General features: G+C 36.2%; 2 protein-coding genes across 6 annotated transcripts in view; one reads left to right on the top strand and one right to left on the bottom strand.

Annotated features, from left to right (window-relative positions):
• Window positions 1–3,187: 3,187 nt before the first annotated feature.
• Tip60 (Histone acetyltransferase Tip60) lies at window positions 3,188–5,709 on the top strand. Its single transcript, XM_066726665.1, has 5 exons — window positions 3,188–3,347; window positions 3,448–3,505; window positions 3,873–3,941; window positions 4,024–5,107; window positions 5,209–5,709. The coding sequence occupies exons 1-5, from the start codon at window positions 3,249–3,251 to the stop codon at window positions 5,315–5,317; spliced, it is 1,419 nt and encodes a 472-aa protein (XP_066582762.1). The 5' UTR covers window positions 3,188–3,248; the 3' UTR covers window positions 5,318–5,709.
• Window positions 5,710–5,842: 133 nt separating this feature from the next.
• Window positions 5,843–24,135, bottom strand: part of rsh (radish) — a 95,338-nt gene continuing 77,045 nt past the window's right edge. For 3 of the 5 annotated variants that reach the window (XM_066726659.1, XM_066726663.1, XM_066726664.1), the window contains 12 exons: window positions 18,929–19,031; window positions 17,861–18,033; window positions 15,493–15,979; window positions 14,655–15,051; window positions 14,115–14,349; window positions 13,758–13,929; window positions 13,071–13,325; window positions 12,802–12,957; window positions 11,658–11,815; window positions 11,417–11,526; window positions 10,788–11,309; window positions 5,843–10,369 (listed from right to left, as the gene is read on the bottom strand). In XM_066726659.1, the coding sequence (XP_066582756.1) occupies window positions 10,217–10,369; window positions 10,788–11,309; window positions 11,417–11,526; window positions 11,658–11,815; window positions 12,802–12,957; window positions 13,071–13,325; window positions 13,758–13,929; window positions 14,115–14,349; window positions 14,655–15,051; window positions 15,493–15,979; window positions 17,861–18,033; window positions 18,929–19,031 (2,921 nt within the window). In that variant the 3' untranslated portion in view covers window positions 5,843–10,216. The remainder of the gene's footprint in view (window positions 10,370–10,787; window positions 11,310–11,416; window positions 11,527–11,657; window positions 11,816–12,801; window positions 12,958–13,070; window positions 13,326–13,757; window positions 13,930–14,114; window positions 14,350–14,654; window positions 15,052–15,492; window positions 15,980–17,860; window positions 18,034–18,928; window positions 19,032–24,135) is intronic. The other 2 variants (XM_066726660.1, XM_066726662.1) reach the window with 2 other exon arrangements.

The raw sequence follows: 24,135 nt of genomic DNA, 5'->3' as shown, positions 1-24,135 counted from the left end.
TTTTATTTAAACTTAAAATTATTTTCCTTTAATTTTGTAGTAATTATATGGATGCATATCTCCTACAATCGGATAAAAATATTGCAGATTTATTGAAGCATAAGAAGAGAAAGCGAATAAGGATGAGAATTAATGCTAAAAAATATTTCTCTTATCGCAAAGAAGTTCAAACGTACTAATAAATCAAAAAGTACCAAAGAAAGTATGTTTGTTAGAACTACGAACCACAAATAATGAGGCATCTTGCATAGTGTATCTAGAGACGAACGGCAAAGAGTAGATTCAGTGCTCAAATTCCAAAGGTTGGACCCATGAAGAGTTTGTTCTGATATTTCCTAGTCTTTTATTATTTATATTTGTGTAACAAATGTAATTTTATTAAGCTTGTTTAAATAAAGGAAACTTGTTTTAATGTATCCGGAACAAACTATCATAGATTATTTTTATTAAATTTTAAAATTTATCGCTGTTGTTATTAATTTATTCCAACAAGAATAATTGTTTCATATAAATGCGTTTGAAGGTTCTCTGACTAATAGTTAATAAAACAAACAAAAATTTATTTTATAATTAATTTCTGAGTTATCATGAAAAGTATTTAAGTGTGCGATGCCAGGTCACTTCCGGCAATATAAAAATTCCTTGGATGAGAGAAGTTTAAAGAGAGTTTTCCAAGATTTTCATGATTTTAGAATAAAATTGGGGAATTTCTGGGATAGCTCGAAGGGATATTGTAAGACGTTGTTTTGATATCGATCCCAGGATAGCATCTAAGCATTCTAATAGTGAAATAAAGGGAGAAGGATAGATGGTTCTAGGAATAGAAGCATAGAGATAGGAGAGATGGTGATAAGGGGTGAGAAGAGAGAAGAGAAATAGAGGATTCTGCGCGTTGCTAGGCGCACGTGTTTCTAATGATTTTAGTGTACCGAAGTACCTTGGCGATGTATAGTTATAAGCACGAACGCGTATTACATTCACGCTAGCAGGGCACAGTGTAATATGTCGGTAGAATAGAAGACGGAGGGTTGAAAGAGGAGTTGGTGGGGGGTGGAGGTTGGGAGAGAGAGAAAGAGAAAGAGAGAGAGAGAGAGAGAGAGAGAGAGAGAGAGGAGGACTGTGCATGGAGAAGGTCTTGCGGGATTCTTAATGGCAAAAGGCCTCGAAGGTAACACTATGGCTATTAAACGCAGCAAACGCAGCCCTTCCACCCCCTCCCCTGCAACCCCTCTTCATCCACCTCTCCCCAGGCCTTCACGCGGGACTCCTGCAAAATCGCTAATATTATTTACGAAAATTCCATCTGAAATTCTTCTGTTAATCCTAATCCTTCTAGCAAATCTCAAATTTTAATCTTTCAATACACAAAAGAAACACTATTATACATTTACCAAGGATTAAATATTCTATTTGCATAATTCAAGTTCCTCGTAAGAAACTCGAATAAAGGTCAGGTTTATCTCTACAAAGACTCGGAGCATCGTTTGATCGACGTTCGCGCTTGAAAAAAGTAAAATCAATGCGAATTTGCAAATTTCTTGAGGAATGGAATGAGAGATCGCGTTAATAAGCGTGCGAAGCTTCTTGGCGGGATTCCCGGAGCAGGGAAGATGTAAGCGGATAGCGGGTAATTGACAGCGATACGGGTGAAAAAAGGTATTTCCTTAGGTTGAAAAAATCCGTAAGTTTCAGCGGCGAATAAATAAGAAAAATATAAGCCAGGATCAAGTATGCTTATCCTCTTTTGGCAGTAGTGTTTGACGCGACCACTGAAATTTTTACTCCCTTCGATTTGGGCTTTGGAGAATTGCCCGCTTTCTGATTGGTGGACCCTGGCCACGCCCTGCATATAAGGATGGTTCGGTCGCCCCGTGCACTATCAACCCTTATGTATACTGGATGTGAGTACACTCTCGTGCGCTCTCTTACACATTTAATACATGCACACATACATGGGCTTCATATACCGCATACACATATATAAGTATAGCACAGTAAATCCTGCCTGTGCTATCTACCATCAGGACCCTGCTTGCACATGCTGCTTGGAACGGGCTAGTATAGAGTTGGACAGGGTGAAGCACCCCCTTACCTACCCCTGCGTATATATATATATATATGTACAAGAATGTTTTCGATACGACGCGCTTCATTTCTTCGCCCTTTTTCTTACTTTGCCAAATCATCCTTATTTCCGAACGTTCGCAGATTTCCTTTAATGTTAGATATATACCCTTATAGCGCTATAATACATATACTGTTGATAAACAATAACTAGAAACATTCCTCTAATTCTTTCTTCCATCTATAGAATTTTACCAAATATTTATATATGTGTCGTGTGAAACAGTAAAGCAGTTTCGTATAGTTATGTTTATCCTCAACTTATTCGCTCAATTGTTATCATTACGTAATTGTGGAAGAGGGGCTTAAATGCAATAATTCGAATATTCTATTTTTTAATTTCATGTAGATGTATTCAAAAAAATTATAAGTCAAATTGCTCTCGATATTGATATCGATTAGTTTTGCGAGATTTCGAGATGCGATAATCGAGCTTTTAATTGAGGTAGTTATCCATATAATCATATGATATCAAGGAATATATTATATATATATATATGTAATATATGTACGGTTGTGGGAAAGCGAGGAGAACATAACGATATTTCGGTTCAATGTGATGTTTTTTTGAGCATTTAGTGCTACGAATGCTATAAAGGAAGATTGTGCTCGGTAATAATTTTTATGTATCAATGATAGCCATGTATTTATAGCCGCTGGCCGCCACTTCAACTTAACATGTCCAGTAGAAAAACCTTCAAGTAAATGAATATGACTAATCACGGTCCTTTCTACTATTGAAGGAGATGAAGAACTCGTTAAAAAAGAGTCTAACGTATAGAACCATCTCAAACTCAATTATTAATTATGAGTCTGCCGGACATGTCCACTGCTATGCTTTATACTTCGCGGGCTTCAACTCGATAGCTCGACTCAGCAAGAAATATTTCCGCGTATGAGCCACCTAGCGGCGGCGTTAACAACGAGTTTGCTCCGCGCGTTAGCCATCTGGTGTCGATGGGTAAAAGTAGAGAGCGAGGAAAGGAGACGGGAAAATGCCGAAAGCGCCGGAGTGAGCTCGACTGAAGCGACATGAAATGAAAGTGACTAGTCACACGCAGTCACACGCTAGGGGTATTTCCGAGTATTTCGTTGTGTGCCGATTATGCCTGCCCCCTCTGCTCATGCTTAATTGTTTCTGTGGAAAAAGTAGTCATTTCTGGCATCACTGCCGAGAAATGGTCGAAGAACACGACGATCGTGAAACAATATGCGATTCGGTGGTAAGCTACTGTAAATTAATAAGATAGTTTTAGTATTACTACGCTAAAATAGCTTAAAAAGGGAGGAATACATGTTTTTATATTCTAACCTCACTTTCAGAACTCTCTAGTGGAAGGATGCCGTTTACCGGTCAAAATGCACGGGACAGATGACTGGCGTAAGTTGATAATTACTCAAATTTTTCTTTTTTATAAGTATACTCAACCTTTCACATATAAGCCTGCATGGGTGCTCTCGAATTTGATATTATTTATCAAATGGTTGATAAGTTAACCCAAGACAACAATGGACGTGACAGAAACACGTGTGAAACAATTTTGTCTCAGTGTGTTTGTTTTATTAACATTGGAGCATGTTTTTAGAGGTCTATACACCTTTGTGTAGTCAATCTTTTATTCCACATCGATTAAGGGTTGTTTCGTCATCCAACTTCTGAAGTGCTTGCTTAATATAACACTATATATATAAATAACTTGATGCAATTTATCTTAATTTATTATACACTTATCTGCTTTTATCTGCAGCATTGGCTGAGATCATCAGCGTTAAAGATGTACAGAGTGCCAAGTATTATTATGTACATTACGTAGATTGTAAGTATAAAATATTATATTATAATATATACGTATGATTCCTTATTAATTATAATTAATAAAAAAAAACACAAATTTTTAGTTAATAAGCGACTAGATGAATGGGTTACAGAGGATTCATTGGATACAAGAAAAGTTCAGTATCCACGTAAAGATGGCACTGCACCTGGAACTGGTGCTGCAACGCCAAAAAAGCAAGCACCTAGTAGACCTCCTAGTCCTAATAGTAGTATTAATAGTGAACCTGTCAATGGTTCTGCTGTATTACAAGCAGCGTTACAAAAGAAAATGTCTAGAAAAAGAAAAGGTACATTTATAGAAAATGATGATTCTCAGGATGGCCTATCGCAAACACAAGGGCCAAGACCTACTGGCTCATTAGTTGCTCATCACCACGATGATGTTGTTATGAGAATGAAAAATATAGAATTAATTGAACTTGGTCGACATCGAATAAAACCATGGTATTTTAGTCCATACCCACAAGAAATGGTTAATCTTCCATGTATATACATATGTGAATTTTGTTTAAAGTACAGAAGAAGTAGAAAATGTTTAGAAAGGCATCTAGTAAAGTGTAATTTACGTCATCCACCTGGAAATGAGATTTATAGAAAAGGCTCTATATCTTTTTTTGAGATAGATGGAAGGAAAAACAAAAATTATGCGCAAAATCTTTGCCTACTAGCAAAATTATTTCTAGATCATAAAACTCTTTATTATGACACAGATCCATTTTTATTTTATGTAATGACTGAATTTGATACACGAGGATTCCACATAGTAGGATACTTTTCCAAAGAAAAAGAATCAACAGAGGATCATAATGTTGCCTGCATTCTCACATTACCCCCATACCAAAGAAAAGGATATGGAAAGTTATTAATTGAGTTTTCTTATGAACTCTCCAAGTTTGAGGGAAAAACTGGTTCTCCAGAAAAGCCACTCTCAGATTTAGGACTACTGTCCTATAGAAGTTACTGGGCGCACACTATACTTGATATTTTGCTTAATATCAAACCACAATTGGACAATGAAAAACCACAAATAACAATAAATGAAATCAGTGAATTAACTTCGATCAAAAAAGAGGATGTGATATCAACATTGCAAAATTTGAATCTCATCAATTACTACAAAAGCCAATATATAGTAACATTAAATAGGTAATTGTTTTGTTGACTTAAGATGAAATTTTATCTAAGTTCCAGAATTATGGCTCTGTATTTGGAGTTTACTTGATAGTGATACGTATCTTTACTCACAGGGGAATAATCGAGCAGCACACAACAGCAATGAAAAAGAGATCGATTAGAATAGATCCTAAGTGTCTGCATTGGACACCAAAAGACTGGAGTGTTAGGGCAAAGTGGTGAAGAGATCCTATTGTTTAAAACCATGCTAACCAATCTTGAAGTTTTTTCAGAAATCCTCTTGAGCAACATCGTATGTATTTTACGAATGTACCTAATTGTACATAATTTTCTGACCTCTGGTCTAACGTTTTAATAAGACTGCATCTAGCTTTGCATACAAATGCAATGATTTAAAATTTACTAAATACACACGAGTTATGGTTATCGCACATTTTTAATGAACCGTGATTACTGTTTTGCATACAGATATACTCTGGCTTATTCTATAGCCAGTAGCAATGTTTTAATATAGTGACCAGAATTTTCTAAAAATATCAATCGTTTTACGATTACCAACCTGTACGAGATCTCCTCGTTCTGTAGAATTGTAAATAAATGTGATTTTATAAGAACTGTCTACTTAAAAATATTTGCTAATATGTAGCAAAACTACTACTATTGAAAGATTAGAAAAGGATAATATGAAGGTGTTCTGTATGGGGCAACATAGACAGGATTGTAGTATACACATATATATTAGTATATATATTCATATATATACACATATATGTATATATATTTTTATATTCAACAGTAACATCACAGTAGCTTCATGTACAATAAATTTTTGTTATAACTTCATCTTTTATTATATTGATTTTCACACGAGCGTCGTGCGGCGAGTTAAAAGACTCTTGTTATGTTGAATCAAGGAACAAGAGCCTAGTCATCAATGAAAATGGATTAAGAAAATTCATCAAGGTTACAGAAAAATAATTAGAGCATAACAAATATTTCAGGTACATATTGGTAGATATATACATTCATCGTTTTCAAAAACTTTATATAGTTTTTTACTGTCTATCAAAAGATGACAGGAATGATCGATAGCGAAAATTGAAAGAAGAACATGTAAGGTGCATGAGGAAAATATGTAAGATATCTTAGCATGTAATGATAGTATCCATTTCCTTAGCTCTAACCTTAAAAACGACAACGTTAGATACTGACCATAATCACGAATTTTCACGATTATTACATTATTTACGACAGTCTGCTGACTCTTTACAATAATAATGAAGGATTTATTAATGATAAACGGACGTATATAAGATATCGCGATAGTTAACAACAACAACAACAACAACAATGACGATGAAAGTTTAATGGCAGCGATAATGTGAAAAAGGACAGCGAATATTAATAGTGAGCACGAACGATAATTATGACGGCATATAAACTGTTTAGAAATATTTAAACTATATAATGTTCGTCGCTGAGTTCAACCTAATACGTAGAAATTGTCTGCACACAATGAATAAACAGATTTTGAGGTTATATTTACAAAGATTCATGGTGAACTGTCAAGTGTCAAGTCAACACTGTTGTATACATATCAATTAAGAGTTTTCGTTTCTCGCCGCACGTGGCGCATAATGTTGTTATGTTTTAATACTATTTTCAAGTCGACGTCGCTCTTTTTTATGATGCTTGTAGATTTCTTTTACATTATATTTTCCTTTATCATACATAAACATATATATATTTTCATTCATTCTGTCTCAGATAGATTTGTCAATTTTCCAGAAGAACTTGTACAATCACCGGTGTCATTTTATTGATAGAATTACTATTAATTTATATTTATCAAGCATCATCAATCATTTTCGACGGGATTATTTCGGATCGACCAGTTTCATAATTACAATATTTTTTAAATGTGAGTGAATATTTTCTTTGGTTGAACGAATCCTTAAATCATGTTTAATAATTTATATTTGAATATGCGTTTGCCGATCACTGTACAGTCGAACAAACAATAGGCGGCAATGGCTGGACCAGGGAGGAAGGATATTTTTCATCAAATAGTGTGTTTACTGTAGATACAAATTTTATCCATTCTCTTTACTGTAACAATTTTCATTTTTATGAACCAAATTCATTTTAATCATAATTTTTTAAACAAGCCACATTATAAAATGTAAATTTATAATATTATATTGAATTACTTGAAACATTTTAGCACTGTTAACTTCACATACGAAACAGTAACCAATTTCTTGATAAAACAAGCATTAATAGCGTTAGAGACTCATCATACGATATTCAAATCTGAACAACTATACTTCCATCATACATTAAACATTTATGCTTCTAACTGGTAAAGTAGAGTTTCGAGTATTTCTTATTTCAGGAAAGTTTTTCGTAAGTTTACTAAATTTATATTAAAAAATAAGAGTTTGTTTAAGACTTGGATATTTTCGATAACAAACCAAACCAATTGCAAGTGGAAAGAGACGAATTGTATAAAAGTTTTGGACGATATCGCTGCGGTTTACGCTGATTTTAAATTGGAAAATTTCGAAAATCTACTTTCGTCCAGCCGTTGGCCTGAACAATAAGACACTTAACAGTTTGGCCACTTCCTACGGAGAGTAGAAAGTGCACCGATGTATTATTCAATTTTAAATATGTGTATTATATCGCATTCTTAGTTTATGTATAACAACATAATATGTAGATTGTAGAAGGACTTGGCGTTGGAAGATATCCATGATTTCGTATTCTACAACGAACGAATAGATCTTGTAAGAAAAATATTTCTTTCTTTAGGGAGGGTGGGCGGAGAGAGGGAGGGAGAGGGACTGTAGCAAAGAAATTTTGAAAAGAAGGAATAAATTAAATTAAATTAACCATTCTTTTCTCCTCTCTCTCTACAACAGGTCTCGAGAAGAAGCTAGAGGGAACGAGCATAGCAGATAGAGCCAACTTTTTCCTAGCAGTAAACTCGGTTGGACTTATAGATATACTTTAAAGAAATTCTAGATCGGATTGAGAGTCGTTTATACCTCAAATTTGTGCTATTTTTGTCCGCACGAATTTTAAAATTACGCATAATACTCGGAATAATTTTCGGTGTTTGAATCGATCCACCCAGTAAACACAGTGTTTCCTTCAACTAATACATAAATCTCGTAATTTCTTACTCAGTCACTCGCTACAAAGAAGGATAAGTACTTTTGTTGTTTTCTTTTCTCAAAATATGTATTGGATTAAAAAGCGATAAATTGTCATTAATTTATATATATATATATATATACGCATCCAACACACACTGTGCATTTACTGGGGAAGAGTATTAGTTTTTAATAAATTTGTATCTTACAAGGTCTCCTTATTAGACTAAATATGCGATATGTTTCTTCGTTAAAGGGGGAGAAGCAATGAAAACCTGGTAAGTGTCGAGTAGGGCAATAAAATTGAGTGACAAAAAGAAAATGTGAAAGAGAGGGGGAAGATGTAAGGATTACAGGAGGGAGAGAGTGAAGAACGAGAGATAAAGGGAAAATATTCATTCTCCCGGATCTGCAATCTTTTTCTAAGGAGAAAATATGTTTTTTATGAAAACCCTTTCTTCAATCTCTCCATGTGGATTTTAGAATCTCTGTCTTAGAGTATTGAAGATACGAAATCTACAATAGAAAACAGAACAGACCTCAATGTTTTTTATCTCACGTTAAACATCGACGCTTTCCGTTGTCATAGCTATCGTTATTGTAATTTTCATTATTATTTAAATATCGATATTATTTCTTTACTATCGCGCATACATATATATTTAGTATATATGTATTATATGTACGTAGCTGCCTGCGCACACGTGCACATACACACCAGGTGTATGGATATTTATGCATGTGTACACTTACGTTATAGTAATAATTATGTTCTTTTACGTTCATGGAATAGTAAACTTTACGATATATGTATATTATTAATATAGTTTCTTCTTTATAGTACAGATTGTCATTTTCGGCATTTGCCATAGCTTTCTGGCCAAAAATTTTCTGGGGTAAATAAATGGAGAAAGTTCTCAGCGCATATTATAGTTAACGAAGTGTACGCATAGTTTGTCGAACCCCTTTTTTTTCTTTTCATTCATACTTTCTCAACACTGATAACACTTTTTTTTACCGATATGCTGTTTATTTATTCGTAGTAAATTACATTTCGCTATTTGTTGGATTTCGATATTTGCTCAACTAAACGCATTTCACTAACGAGCTGCAATGGAGCGGTTACCACCGTCCAAAACAATCTTTATATATATATATATATTTATTATTTTCCATTTAATATATAATATATATTTATACTTCAACTCCTAACTAAGGACATTATTTCGCAACTCGTTTCAACCTTTATAATATACTACAAAAATTGTGCTTTCTTTGTTGTTTAAAATTTCAATAATCATTTCATGCGCCAATCCTTTCATCGATTATTCAAACCAACTGCAATAGAGACAAGTCTCGAATTCATAGCGAATATAGAAAGGAAAAACATTATCTAATGAGTAAGAAACATAATCGGCTTTTGCTCTTCACTCTTCTTCCAGTATAAAAAGAAGCGACGCGACTTAGAGGCAAAACACTTTCTTTGTTTTATGTTTCCAAGTGTCAGTTGGTTATTCGCCAATTATCACCTAATCTCACTTCACTGAAAGCCATCGGAATATATTTCATCGATCGAGTGTAATTAACCAAACTGATCACGTGAAATCTCGTTTAGCAACAAAAACCTCGCATCTTCTATAATGAAATATTTAGAAAATTTAACAGTAGGTAATCTACGTCAGTATTACGGTACATAGAGGTAGTAAGAAAAAAGTATTGTATAGCTCTATAATAAATGTGTGAAATTAGGTGATCGATCGTGTTTCAGACCAATAGCTGTAATTACTAACTCTCTCGTTAACGTCGCAGTATCAGCTACATAGGGATTAAAGGTCTGAACGAATCCCAATGAAAAGTCACGAATCGAACTGGGAAAGTATTATCCACTTGTTTCAGGTACCTCCACTGCCCCTTGAGAAAAACTTGAGTATGTCTTTTTCTGTGGAAATGTATATATATAAGTCTATAAACCGCAGTCGAAGCTATCCTGATTCTGAATCTTTCTCTGACAGACTTCCAGGTAGCTGTCGATGTTCCTGTAGATGCCGGAATTTGCTTGGAACATCAGAGTTTCCAGGATTCTCTCATTTCTAATTGCCTTGGTCGGTAGAACAATCTGAAAATATTTAATAAATTATTGATCTCGCTTTATTCTGTATAATTGGCAATTTTTCCATCAATCTCGTAAATTCACTCTACGTATAAAGAAACACAGTGTTCACTACGTGCATTTGAATACAAATATATACAGTGAGAATGTATAGTGTAGTGCTTATGCATACACTTAGACAAATATTTATTAATATAAAGAATTTTTTTAGTTTATTATCGATGCGGTCTATATACAGCTTTATCCTTTCGATTGAACTTTTTTCGTATATCTATACAGTCATACATTCTCACTTCAATATATTTGTGGTAAAAAGCACGAAACGAACAGACGACATATATACAAGACTAGCCTTGAGATGTTTTCCCCTCTCCCTCCCTCTCTCTCTCTCTCTCTCTCTCTCTCTCTTGTTTTATCAACTTACCCTGATAAGTTCATGGGGAGGAATCCTATAAAGTTTGAGATCCCTACTGAGCCTTTCCATTATGCAATCAAACTCAACTTTCTCATCAGTTTTATTTGCCTTGCTTCTACTGCGATTATTAGCCCAACTCAGCATAGCTTCGAATTTCTTAATTTCTCCAACTTCAAGGCCACGACACATGATCATCTGAACCATCGACTCGCTCAAGGTCAAAAAGTCTGGACGCTGAAAGAGCTGGTACGCTCTGGTCTCCACGAACGCCAAGATCATGTTGACCAATTCCGATGCCGAGGTGTAGCGCCAATAATAGTTCTCCAAGGCGCACAACATCACGCAAACTATTTCAATTCGTAGGAATTGTTTGGCATGATGGAAACAGGCTTGAAGAAGCTCCGGCAGATCGTAATGTTCCGCGGCACAAATTAATCCAGGAATGTTGCTGCACGTTAACGCACAGGAGCCGGTGTGAAGATAATCCAGCAAGATCCTGAAGGTTTCCGGGTCAAACTCGATGATGTCGAACTGTCCCGAAAGAATTTTTTCATCAGTCAAACCTTTCTCCCTTGCTTTTAAATATCTCTAATATATTTACTGATAATTCTGACGAGATAAATGAGCGATAGACTTACTTCGGTTTGCGCCAATTTCGCTCGATCCACTTTTTGAGAATCCGCGCAAACGCTCAGCCTTGGAACGGCCAGGGATTGAGCCGCTTTGTCCTTATCTTTCATTTCCTTATCTGTAATCAAAGCAGCATAGTGTTGTAAATATTCCATTGAATTTGTCGTGCCAATCTCTGTCGCATTATTGATATATATATATATATATATATATATATATATATATGTATATGTATATAGCGGTCCTTACTACTGCAGTCTTGAGAACTCGACCAGCGTTTCCGGTCCTCCGTTTGAAGAGTATTTCCACCGCCGTGTTTCCGAATACTGCGACCCCAACCAGCAGTGATGGTGCCAATTCGCGAAATGGCCCTTTTTACGATTGGTGAAGACGGCACGCTTTTGGGCCTAAACAAATGAAAACCAGTATCTCACAGAAACCGCAAAGCGGCACCTTCGGGTACGGACAAACGATTCTTTTAAGGATTTTCAAGGATCTAGGATGGACCAGGTCTTTTCCACGTAAAAAACACGCAAAGAACCAAAACAGCAGTGTCGAAGATTCACCAATTTTTTTGTGTTTTTTCATAATAATCAACAGTAACATATCTCTTGATGATAAATAATCGTTGGGAAAATCTGAAATTCTTGAAAATTCAATTAGAGATGAAAACACGTGAAAAGTTGAATAATAATAATAAGACAGAGAGATATAGAGAAGAAAGAGTGTAATACTCATTCGGCGTCGTATTGTTTGGCAAAGATTTAGCAATGATTGTAATGTTGAGAACACTCGTGTAAAGACTCGATGTTTCTGAGAAATAAATACTGAGGAATTTCGAAACAATCTTTTGCAACGTGCTGATGATATTAATCGAAGAAGATATTCATGCTACATCTGACGTTACGATACACTCAATTGTAAATTTGTCCAGACTCAAGTTAATAATAAAGTAAAGAAAACAGAATTTACGAAACTAAAACATGCGGTGCTTTCAGGATAGGAGACATGGATGTGCCGTAAAAAATTACACAGTTATTATGCAGAATAGACAACAATCGACATTAAATCGCAAAAAAGATCTCACCGCAGGAGTTTGCTCCAATTAAATTATGTTTTGATTCATCCCACAATTATTATATTTACTTTGAATGTTGCGTGTACGTGTGCATGTATGTGTGTACTTGCTTGTCACAATATTTTCTTAACATTATATTCCCTGAATGCATAACTTGAATCGATTGTTTTTATCGTTAAACAATGAAAACTACGCTACTAATTGATCAGAATAGAGCAAACATTATTATTGCGTATTTACTGTATACAGTGTATAAATATTTGTAATCTGAAAAATATGCTCTGCGGTAAAGTCTATTAATGCGACGAAACGTACCTAGGACTTTCGACGTCTGGAACTTGAAGGAAATTCGAGCTTTTCGGCTTTTGCGGACTCATCAAGGTTGGGGCTGGCCTAGCCAGTAACTCCGCTACTGGAATTTGAGGACTACCGAAACCTGCCTGAATTCCATAAAGCATCTCTTGGAAGACTCTGCATGGAAGTGATAGTAAATCTTATTAACACATGTATTACATAATTTTTGAATAAATTGATTTTCTTCAAGAATTACGCTGATTTATTTGAAATTTTAGTGAATTTCTTACCTGCTTCTGACAGCCAGAATAGCTCTGACTCCGATGAATCTAACTTTTTGCTTCTGTTGTCCAGGGACTAAGAAGGAGACATCGAAAAGGCTGGCATTGAGCGAAACATTTTCTGCACTGTTGAGGAAGACCCTGGTGAAATCCTTTGCCAATTGATCGTAATCTTCAAACTGATCCCGAACAGAGTCCAGCAATGGCGACGACGGTCTCATATGTCCAATCGGTCTCCAAGATCCACGTCTATATTCATGAACACTAAATTAGCCCATCAGCATTATTTTGTAAAATTCAATACTTAATTCTATTCCGCGGTATCTATTGCTCAATTTGCCGAGAGAAACTGTCAGATTATAACAATCATCCGTTTAATGTATACTACTATTTACAAACTGAGAACAACGACTACATAACAATGAGATATATAGCTAAGCTGCTTTTGAAAAAAAGAAAGTGAGAGAATAGAGAAAGAACGAGCAAGAAAGGGGTAAATTACGTTAATTCTTCTATTTTTAATTCCTTAAGCTCACGGAAAAAAGATTAGTTAGAAATCAGTTTAAGTCTTTTGTAGAAAAGCAAGAAAGTTAAAGAATGCTTAAGAGAATACGAAAAGTTTTCAGAGAGAAGAAGGAAAGTGGCGAAAAATGTAGTAATGTTTCTTCGAGAATAAATAGATTTAATTAAGTTTACCTATACGGTTTTGGAATTTGCCCAGTTTCCGCGTGATTGGCCAGATTAGCCACGATATCTTCTAGCATTTGACTTCTGGTTCTTTCCTGCATCCTCGCGAATTTTGGTGCCGAGTAACTCGCTCGTTCCCCGTTCACTATTTTCGTTAGAATCCATTCCCGGAACATCGGACCTGCGAGTAAAAATTCAGATAACAGAGAGGCAGCACATTTTTAACAAAAATAACCTTTATAAATTGAATCATTAAATATGCCATGTTAAAGGCTGCAAAATTAGTTAATTAAGAGAATAAAGTTAAATATATATATCGACGTTGAAGCAATTGAAGGGATTATAGTCCCTATAACAATTCTTTACCTTTCTCAAAGACACTCTGTTCCCATAAGTAAGGCTTGTAAGCTCCAACTTCGTCTCTCGTAACCACAGACACCTCGTATCTTGTAATTTTCCGTTTTATCCTTGGACTTACTCGGACCAGTATAAAAGTGTGCAGGAAATGTGACTTTATACATCCTGGACTAAATTTCGTGTTATCCGCCTCCAGAAAGACTACGCAGACGATGTCGTTGCCTATATGGCGTTTCCGTTGGAGCTAAAAATATTATTTTCTTATAAGTCCACGATCAGTTATCCTATATAATAAAATCATGTAAGAAATGTAGCGTAAATCAAATACAATAAATAACGAGGATTCGTATAGAAGTAGATTGTATCTTGCTACAGTGAGTAGAAGGAATCAGGTAATACGATTAATTCATAATAGAATATAATATTTCAAGTGAAACATCAGAGAGAGAGAGAGAGAGAGAGTCATGCTTTTCTTTTCAGGTACATATTATTAACTTGTACAGAATTTGTGGCCTCTCATCAACTGCATTCGTGCGTGGATGAGATTACCTTTTGAGGATCGTGTTTCTCATAAGGCAGCAAAGTGGACACGTGGAACATGATCTCGATGTTCCTCCAGTTAGTGTAGACTGAATATAGTCCAGTAAGGTCATGAACGGTATCGAGGCCTCCTTTATACTTGTCGAAGCCCTTAAGTCTGACCTTGTCGCCAAGAATCGACAGGAATTCCTCGAAGAGCGGTGAATTATCGTTGTTATCTAGGATGTCCTCCTCCGTGTACTGGCCCTCCTGCACGTAGATCACGCCGACCTTCAGCTCCGACTTGATGAATACCTGGTCCAGCTTCAGCAATTCATCCTGAGTATCCGGCAATTGACCCAACGTCAATGGTGGATTGATGTTCACCTCCTTTCCCAAACTCCTCACTACTTCCTCGCGATTGTACCTGTAACCAGTGCAAGTAATATATGACCTTGTACATTGGCAACGATGCGACCTTGACATTTGGCCCGATCGAAGCATAATCTTGCCAATTAAATCCTTAACTTGTCCGTCGCGTGCCAAATTGCTGCTGCTGCTACTGCTGCTGCTGCTTCCAGGGGGTAATGCTTGCGGAAATGTCAATCGAGAATCGATCGTCATTGAAGAATCAAATGGGGAAAACTAACTACGCGAGCGAGCTAGGACTAATTACGCGCGCGCCAAGGACAATTTAATGATGCTATTGCTCGTTTGATTTGCACCTCCTTTCCCTCGAGTATACGTGCAGCCGTTATTGGAATTTCTTGTGTATATATGTATTTATACATGCAGCTGGATTACAGAGTTGTGCGATACAACGATTGAGAAAATCATAGAGGAATAAATACTTTGCGAAAGAATTTACCGATCGGCAAAGACACTACTGGCAGGGATCAATCCGTGGACCGTATAGCTGATCGCTCGAACGAGAATTCTGAACTGGTCCCTGCCATTGAGCGTCTCTTGCTTGATGCTGAGTATCACCGGGCCCAGGTCCTCGTCATTTGTGAAATAGTTCCAATGCTCCGTTCCAAAGTAATATTTCTCATAGGTCTCCTGCTCGACCGACGTCAGCTCGAAACCTTGATTCTTCTCCCATTGTTCCTCGATGGCCGTCTTCACCCTGGGAATGTCGTCCGTGTCCACTTCATTCTCCTCGAACAAACAATCTTCGCGTTGCTTCAAAAGCGAGGATGGCTCTGGCTGATCCTCCGCTTGCTCCGGATCAGTTCCGTCTCGGTCGCTCTCGCTCTCGTCCCAAATCGTGTTCGACGCTATTTGCGGCCTTGAACACTCTATCCAATAGCCAGGGGTAGGAATTAGATTGTGCGGGTACTCCTGGCAAAATTCATCTGGAAATTTATAGTATACGGATTAGGAAGCATTATAAAACGAGCTCATGGAGGAGATTATGTACAAGCACGAAGAAGAAAATCTTCATTGCGCGTTTGCAACAATGACAATAATTATTGTAATCTTGAAGAATATGTCAGTAAAGAAAAGCTCTGTTTTTCACAAAAACAACGATTTTTTCCTTCTTATTCCTAGTGTGTTGTCTCGTTTATTTCATCCGCTGGGATGTGAAGATTGAGAGATAAAAATCAGCACGAGATAAAACGATGTTGATGGATTTTAAAGGTTGAGAGGAAAATTCAATTTAGCGCTGTTTGTTTGGAAATTGAAGAAGAAAGATGGTAGGGTGGGATCTCTTGGGTGTCAATTGGTTTGAAATCATTAAGGGCGAATCCGATCCGTGGCTGAGTGAGTCGAGTCTGGAAAGGTTAGAGTAAGGAGGGGGGGGGGGGGTTGCGAATCGACCGTCTCCATACAAGCCCAGATATCTCGTTGCGTGTGCTTTTCCTCCGAAGCGCGAAGCTGCCTGTGTGTATGTGTGTGTGCCATCCACTTAGGCACATATTTCCGATATCACCACCTTTTTCCCCCTCCTCCTTATCTAACCTTCTCACTCAATTTCTTCCTCTCTCTTTTCTTCGATCCTCTTTCCTTTCTCGCTAAAAGATTCAACTGCTTCATTATAAAAACCATCCCTCTTCCAGCTTTATTCACTCTACAAATTTATAGAATTGCATTCGTTATTGTCAATTGTTTATGCGAGCGATATACTTTGTATACGTGTACAAATCTCGATTCTCCATTTGATTCAATTTTTAAAATATAAAACTGTAAAATCTTTTAGAGTAAACTTTGAACGACAATTACAAGTATATAATGCGATTAGCGATTTCGTTTTTTGCATTATTACGCTTTGCATATTTGGGGGCCATGTGGTACATATATATACATATAATATATATATATCACTGGGAATTCTTTTCTTCTTTCGTCGGTGGCTCGGAAGAGAAAAGTTTTCTCTACAAGCGAGCTTGCTGAAGAGACACCACAGTCGATTCACTGTAAGGTAGAACACCAAGCTGTTCATAGGCAGGGCTTGGTATTCGAACTTAGAGTGAGCCGCCCGCAGTTTTTTTTTTCTTGCTTTCCACCCTCGTCGAATTTCGTCGCGTATCAAACCGAACATATATATTCCTGCATTAAATCTCAGCAAATTATAAATAATGTCACTTTTCTAGTAATAAGTTTGAGGAAGGGAGGAGAAAGGGAGTGTGGAAAAAATCAGTAATAATATAAATGTGACTTCTTTTTATGAAGACAGAGAACGGAATAAATTCTACTTTAAATAAAAGAGACAGAGGTCCTGAGAAATATATAGCTTCATTTGCCTGGCTATATAACAGGGAAAAAATATTCAAGAAAGAAAATTCTTCCAATGTTATGCATCAGAGGACGTCGCACACAACTTTCATGTTTATCTTTCTCCAAATCGGAACTGCTCCCTTACGAGTGCAGCTGCAGTTGCAGTTTTCTCGTCAAGTGGCACATACGTATAACACGAGATTGGTTAAACCACCTGTAGCTCACTATCCAGTAGAGTCAGGACACGCAGCGACGCCCAATAAAATATCAGGATTTGTTTACTTGAGAAAGAGCGCAGATAAACAAATAAGAATTAAATGAAAAAGAAATATATAAATTGACGGACGAGAGAGAAATTTTATATAAGCTTGGAAAATCTGAAGGGAAAATTATATATGAGAGAGAGAGAGAGAGAGAGTTTCACTGGCAAGAAAAATCGATTTAACCAGTTATGAAGTATTTCGATGGCAGGCTCGATTTAAAAATTAGCGAGATTAATTTATGCACGAAGGACTTACCTGAACACGCCTGGGGTGGTAGAGGGAAAATCAGGGTGGTGGAGGACTTTCTTCTGGCAACTGCGCAGCCTAAACTTTGTGGCTTGAAGCTGCGCAACTGCTGCATGAAGTCCGAGCACTCCATCAGCGCCACGTCGGCAAAATGCAGATCGCAAAGAATCTGATTTTTGAACCTGCAAATGCGATACCTTTATTTCACTCCAATCTTCTCAAACATTGACATTTCTTTCTACAAACTTTGCAAACTCTCAATAATAATAGAACTATGACCTTTCCTTTTAGGCTTTGGCTGAATAATGGTTGCTTAATTTGTTAAAAAATTACAGGGTAGGAAAACAAAGAAAGAGGAGAAATTATTGTTATGAGCTCGGTTAATATGTTTCTTTACAAATAAATACTGTCATTCATCGAGGGAATAAATTCATCTAACAGTTCCATTTAATGCAGCGAAATGCATTTTGCAATTAAGCGTAATCTGCAATCTAGTATATTCTCAGTGAAAAAGTTTATCCTCCAAACTCGGTTAATGTAATTAGAAATATAGCGGGATTAAATGAGGTTTGGTAAATGTAACGCGAGTGCAGGGGAATAAGTGAAGGAGGAAAGAGAGTAACTCCGGCACGAATGTTTGCTAAATAAACGGAGGAAACACGCTGATTTTTAGCATGTCCAGCAAATTCTGTTTGCTTAAAAGCGTCGCTCGTTCCTGTCGCGATGGAGCCAAGTTCAATAATCGCAGATGGAGAAAGTGGAAAAAGGCGTGGACAAACAGACGATCGTGAGTCAGCGCTTGCTTATCTGTTCTTATCGACTTGGAATCAAGTTAAAGCGATGCCTACCGTTTGATAACGAAAAGAACCCTATTTCATATTTTTCCCCTTCGGAGCCAAAATTTTCTTTCACTGCATTTTCCAATTTTAATTCAGGATCTATAATTCAATATAGTTTTTTATTCGTTACACTTTTATTTATTTCAAATTCTTAACAAAGAAATTTAATCGGATTGATTATTTGTCTCTCTATACACACACATATATATATATATATAATATATATTATTATACCCACCGTCTCGCTCGCTTCTGATTGGGTCCTGTGAGATTGAGGCCGCAGCTGTTACATCTTAGGCACTCTTCGTGATAGTGGTTGTTGTCGTAGAGTGGCGACGGTTCTTGAAACAACAAACAATCCAAATAAAGTAAACGCAGTAGTATACTATAGCGTCGTACGCGACGTCGAATACCCTTTACAATCCAAACCTCATATTTGTATTGGATTTTCTTCCACAAAGAATTCCACCACACCGAGCCTCCGCGTTTCTATACATTTACTTCCCTATTAATTATATATTTTCATTTGGACCCTCCAAGCATTATCCATATAAGATACATATATATAAGAAAAGAAAGTATAGTACAGCAAATAGTGAGATTTCCCAAATTTTCTCTTACCAAAACGACGATAGCCAAATGTGGCAATGAAGCACGTATTTTTATAATCAAGAAGCTACGTTAACCTTGATATTTCAAATTTATTTTTCGCTGGAACAAAAGCGAAATGTCTGATGTATTCTTTGGCATTGCAGCCTCTCTTTTCTTGCAGATTGTTCGATGAATGGTGAAAAGGCATGGCATATACTGCACGTATACGTTTGCTGCATGACGTTATAAAGAGTTGACTTGTGAATTGTCACAAGTTGTATTGCTGGAAAAGAAGGAAAAGGAGGGTGTGGCTGCATGACTGGCTGCAGACAGCGTGGCGTCCATGGTGACATCGTTCACGGGGCCGGTCCGCCGGCAAAGAATTCCGGAGCGTGCCGATCAAGGAATTTTGATATCGAAGGGAACGCTTGGCAGGTGGCTTTGCTGGGAAAGCCAACGTCGACGTTGCGTAATTGCAAGCATGCACGCACGTCGCCGGTCCAATCCTGCTTGCTCTTATCACTCGCTCCGATAATCTCTCCCTCGCACATGTACATATATATATATATATATATATAAAACCATCCTCCAAATTCCTCGACACAGGAATCCCAAATTCTCATCCAATTCTTCATTTCTCAATTCCAACATACCCCCTTTTAACCACCTCTGCCTCGCAATAATATTCTTCCATCTTCCTGCTTTATTACTGGACCATCCTATTATTATAAAATGCATGGGAATGAATGGACGCCGTACACTATCATCAACTTGTTCATTCCAAATTCCACGAGGCAAGAATTCCACACTTTTTCAGCCTATTTTCTTTATTATTCCTCTCGTTCCTATATTACACTCGTCTTTATTTCGTCGCTGCTACACGATTTATGTCAGGAGAAGCGTCGCCAACTCGTGGGTTTTTTCAATTAAACATATTTCCTTATTTATCGATGCATCAGTTGCGTGCGTCGAGGAGCGAGCAACTTTTCGTGAGTCACCGGTGTTGTCCTCGCATAGCACGAAACCTCTAATTGCCGGGAGTCTCGTATTTTATACGCGCCGGGCTATTTCACTAATAACCTTCTCATCCAATTTTCCATCTTATTCGTGAGTTTCTCCTGCACCAATTCGTGACTCGATCGGCCGGAGAAGAGAATACCATGCAACGTTCAGATCGAATTGGGAAAACTCTGATAATCATCGGTGGGAAAGAAGTTTTCGTGCTGAGAATTTTTTGGTTCAAACTAAACGAAGCATAAAACAGCTTTAGTTTGGTCTTTGGCACGAAATAGATCGTTTAATAAAATCTTTTGCGGACAACTTGCAAATATTCCATTCCACAGTGAAATTATGAGAGAGGAGGGTTCATGAATTTTTATGCGCGCGCGGTCTAACTCGGCAACTTGGCGCCCAACAAGTTGTTCGGATCGTTCTAAATGCAAAATGTAATTGCACGCATGTACCGAGTGTGAAATGCGCGCAATGCATTCGTACAGCCATCTGTTTCACGTGTTATGCTATATTAGATCAGGCGATGTATATATATATATATATATATATATATAGGTACGTTCACAATGCACTCGCGTTTTATCAAGAAGATTCTAGTTTTACCATATTCGAGTAGTTACCACGAGCTGTGCTAAGGTCATATAATTTAAGATTATAATTCTATAGGAAATTTTACTATTCTTTAGGAGTTGGAACAGTGCTTTTAGCGACGGTGCTCTTAATTATATTCTACATAGAATAATATATATAGAGAGAGAGAGTAGATAAGAGTGTACGTAGGGGAGACAGGGGCTAGTTGTTACGGGGGTAAGAAGTTACAGATGAAAAACAGGTAAATAAACATATTGTAGAAGAGCATCAATACAAGTAAATGCTTCTTATAACGTCCGCTAATGGATTAAGTATCTTAGTCGCACTAATATTGTCGATGAAGGAAGATATAGGAGTAGCTGCTGAAAATACTAGGTTTGTAAATTTTTCTTGTAAACCTTATTTTTTATTTTTTAATATTATAAATTATTTTATCATATAGCAATTGTGTATATTTATATAAATTTGAAGTTTTTTAATGATCTCAGTATATAATAGAAAAGCCAAATCTTCTTTTACGACTTTTTTTATGCATTAAAGATGTAATTGTGTAGTCGGGGCAAAATGTTATAAATTTTCGGGGCTAGATGTTACGTGTCACAATTGACCTCAAGTTATAGATACCTAGACTCTTAAATTTCTACGCTAAAATTGGTTTATGTTTAAGTCATCGTGTTAAATTATAGATACTTTTATTTAAAACCATAAAACTATTATTATTAATTTATTTTATAGAAAATGCGAGTATATAAGAGAAAAACTGAACGTGGTACACAACCAAAAGAATTATTTGAAAAAGTTGCTCTTATTATACAGGAAGACAATACAATGAAAATTCGCAGAGTAGCGAAAGATTTTGGTTTATGTCACATGACTCTGGCAAGATATTTAAAAAAAAGAAAAATAGCCTTAGATGAAGGAAAATCCATAGATTCTGTTACAATAGGGTATCGGCCAAACAGACAGGTCTTTGATAAACAGCAAGAGAAAATCTTGACCGATTATATAATTAAATGTAGCCAAATTTATTATGGGTTAACTCCAGAAGATATTAGAAAAATTGCTTATGAATGTGCGCTTAAATATCATATTGAAATGCCACAATCATGGCGAATTAATAAAGAAGCAGGTGTAGACTGGTTTACTGCTTTTTTAAAAAGACATAATTCTATGATTTCAATAAGAATTCCTGAAGCTACCAGCTTAAGCCGTGCTACCTCATTTAATAAGACAAATATTGATAATTTTTTTACAAAATTAACTTCAATAATTGACAAATATAAGCTAACTCCTTCTCATATCTGGAACGTAGATGAAACAGGAGTTACTACTGTACAAAAACCGAGAAAAATTATAGCAACAAAAGGAGCTAAACAAGTCGGATCTGTAACTTCGGCTGAAAGAGGTTCTCTTGTTACTGTTTGTGTAGCAGTCAATGCAACTGGAAATTCCGTTCCTTGTATGTTTATATTCCCTAGAATTAGATATAGAGACTATTTTATACGCGATGGTCCACCAGGATGTATCGGTGCTGGGAATAAGTCAGGTTGGATGACTGAAATAGAATTTGAATTATTTCTAAATCATTTCATCGATCATGTAAAGCCATCTATTTCGAACCCTGTACTTTTACTGTTGGACAATCATTGTTCGCACTTAAGCATCAGTGTGGTTGAAAAAGCAAAGAATAATAATATAATATTATTATCATTTCCACCGCATTGCTCCCACAAATTGCAACCACTGGACGTAAGTGTTTATGGTCCTTTTAAAAATTATTGTTCCAATAAGCAAGATGCTTGGCTAAGAAACAATGCCGGAAAGACAATGAGTATACACAATATTCCATCCATAGTAAAAGAAGCTCTTCCGATGGCACTAAATCCGGTTAATATTATTGCTGGATTTCGCAAAACTGGAATTTTCCCATTAAATAATAGTATATTTCAGGAAAAAGATTTTCTTTCTGCCTTTGTCACTGACAGGGTATTAACAGAACAAAATAATGAACAAAGAGATCAAATTTTACCAGTTGCAGGTCCATCTAATCCAGATAAAAATTTATCGCCTGGCCCTATTAATTTTAATCCAGAAGAAATTCGACCGTATCCAAAGGCACCTCCTCGAATTAAGAATACATCACGAAAAAAACGAAAATCTGCTATTTTAACTGATTCACCAGAGATACAATTATTGAAGGAAGAAGAAGATAAAAAGTTAAATAAAAAACGAAAGGTTAAAAGCAAAAAGGAAGTGTGCGTGAAGAAAAAAAAAGTAAAATATAATAATGAAAAAAAAGATGATGAATGCTTTTGTTTAATTTGCTATAAATCGTTTAATGCAAGTAAGCCTGGTACACAGTGGGTTCAGTGTATGCAGTGTGGAAATTGGTGTCACGTTAAATGTGTGAAAGGTGATGTTTTGCATTATATTTGTTTCAATTGTAAATCTGAAGACGATTCTGATTAATTGGTGCATTATTTTTGATCTAATATGTTTAAAACTTTGTAATAATCATATCTTCATTCAAGTTAAACAAATAAATTAGTTAAAAGTTAATAAAGAAAAATATAATTCTGTTTTATTTTATTTACCTTTGCATCCAATTTTAAAGAGACAAAATTTATCACTTTTTACCCCCTATGATGTAACAACCTACCCCAAGACTGGGGCAATAAGTTGCAAGCAATATTATTTAAAAATTATTAAATTAAAGACAGCCTAATAGGTATATAAGAATTGCTTATAGCGGATAATATAGTGTTATGATGTAGAAAGAACAGCATTTGATTTTAATTTAAAATATATGATTAATTAACTAGTTATTTTAAATATAATATAAAATGTCACAACTATCCCCTGCCTCCCCTACTATATATAGGCGAAGAGGAAGCAAAATAATAAATTTACGTTTCTGCCTCCCAAGATATGGAGAAGGTGCGTTGTCACTCTCCTTGGGCTTCCAAGAGTTTTCATGGCTTTTTACGGCACCATTACCATGGATCCAGGGGGAAAAAAAAGCTCTTTGCGTGCCCATAGAAAAGCCCAAATAAAAAAGAGAGTAGATTCTACTCGGTCGCAGCTTGAAACACATGGACATTCTTAAGAGGAAAATTGGAATAAATCGTGCAAACATCCTGTGTGAAAACCGATTATCGTTACATCGAGGAAAATGTTCGTATCTATATATAGTTGGGAAAAATATTGAATAAAAATTGATTAGATTAAAGAAATAATCATTATACTGTTATG

The sequence above is a fragment of the Prorops nasuta genome, unplaced genomic scaffold (assembly GCF_024137725.1).
Source record: "Prorops nasuta isolate Cenicafe-Biocafe unplaced genomic scaffold, Cenicafe_Pnas_1.2 PNAS00005, whole genome shotgun sequence".
NCBI classification, from domain to species: Eukaryota; Metazoa; Arthropoda; class Insecta; order Hymenoptera; family Bethylidae; genus Prorops; species Prorops nasuta.
The sequence above is the reverse complement of the archived record's forward strand: the minus strand, read 5'-3'. Positions and strand labels throughout refer to the sequence as shown.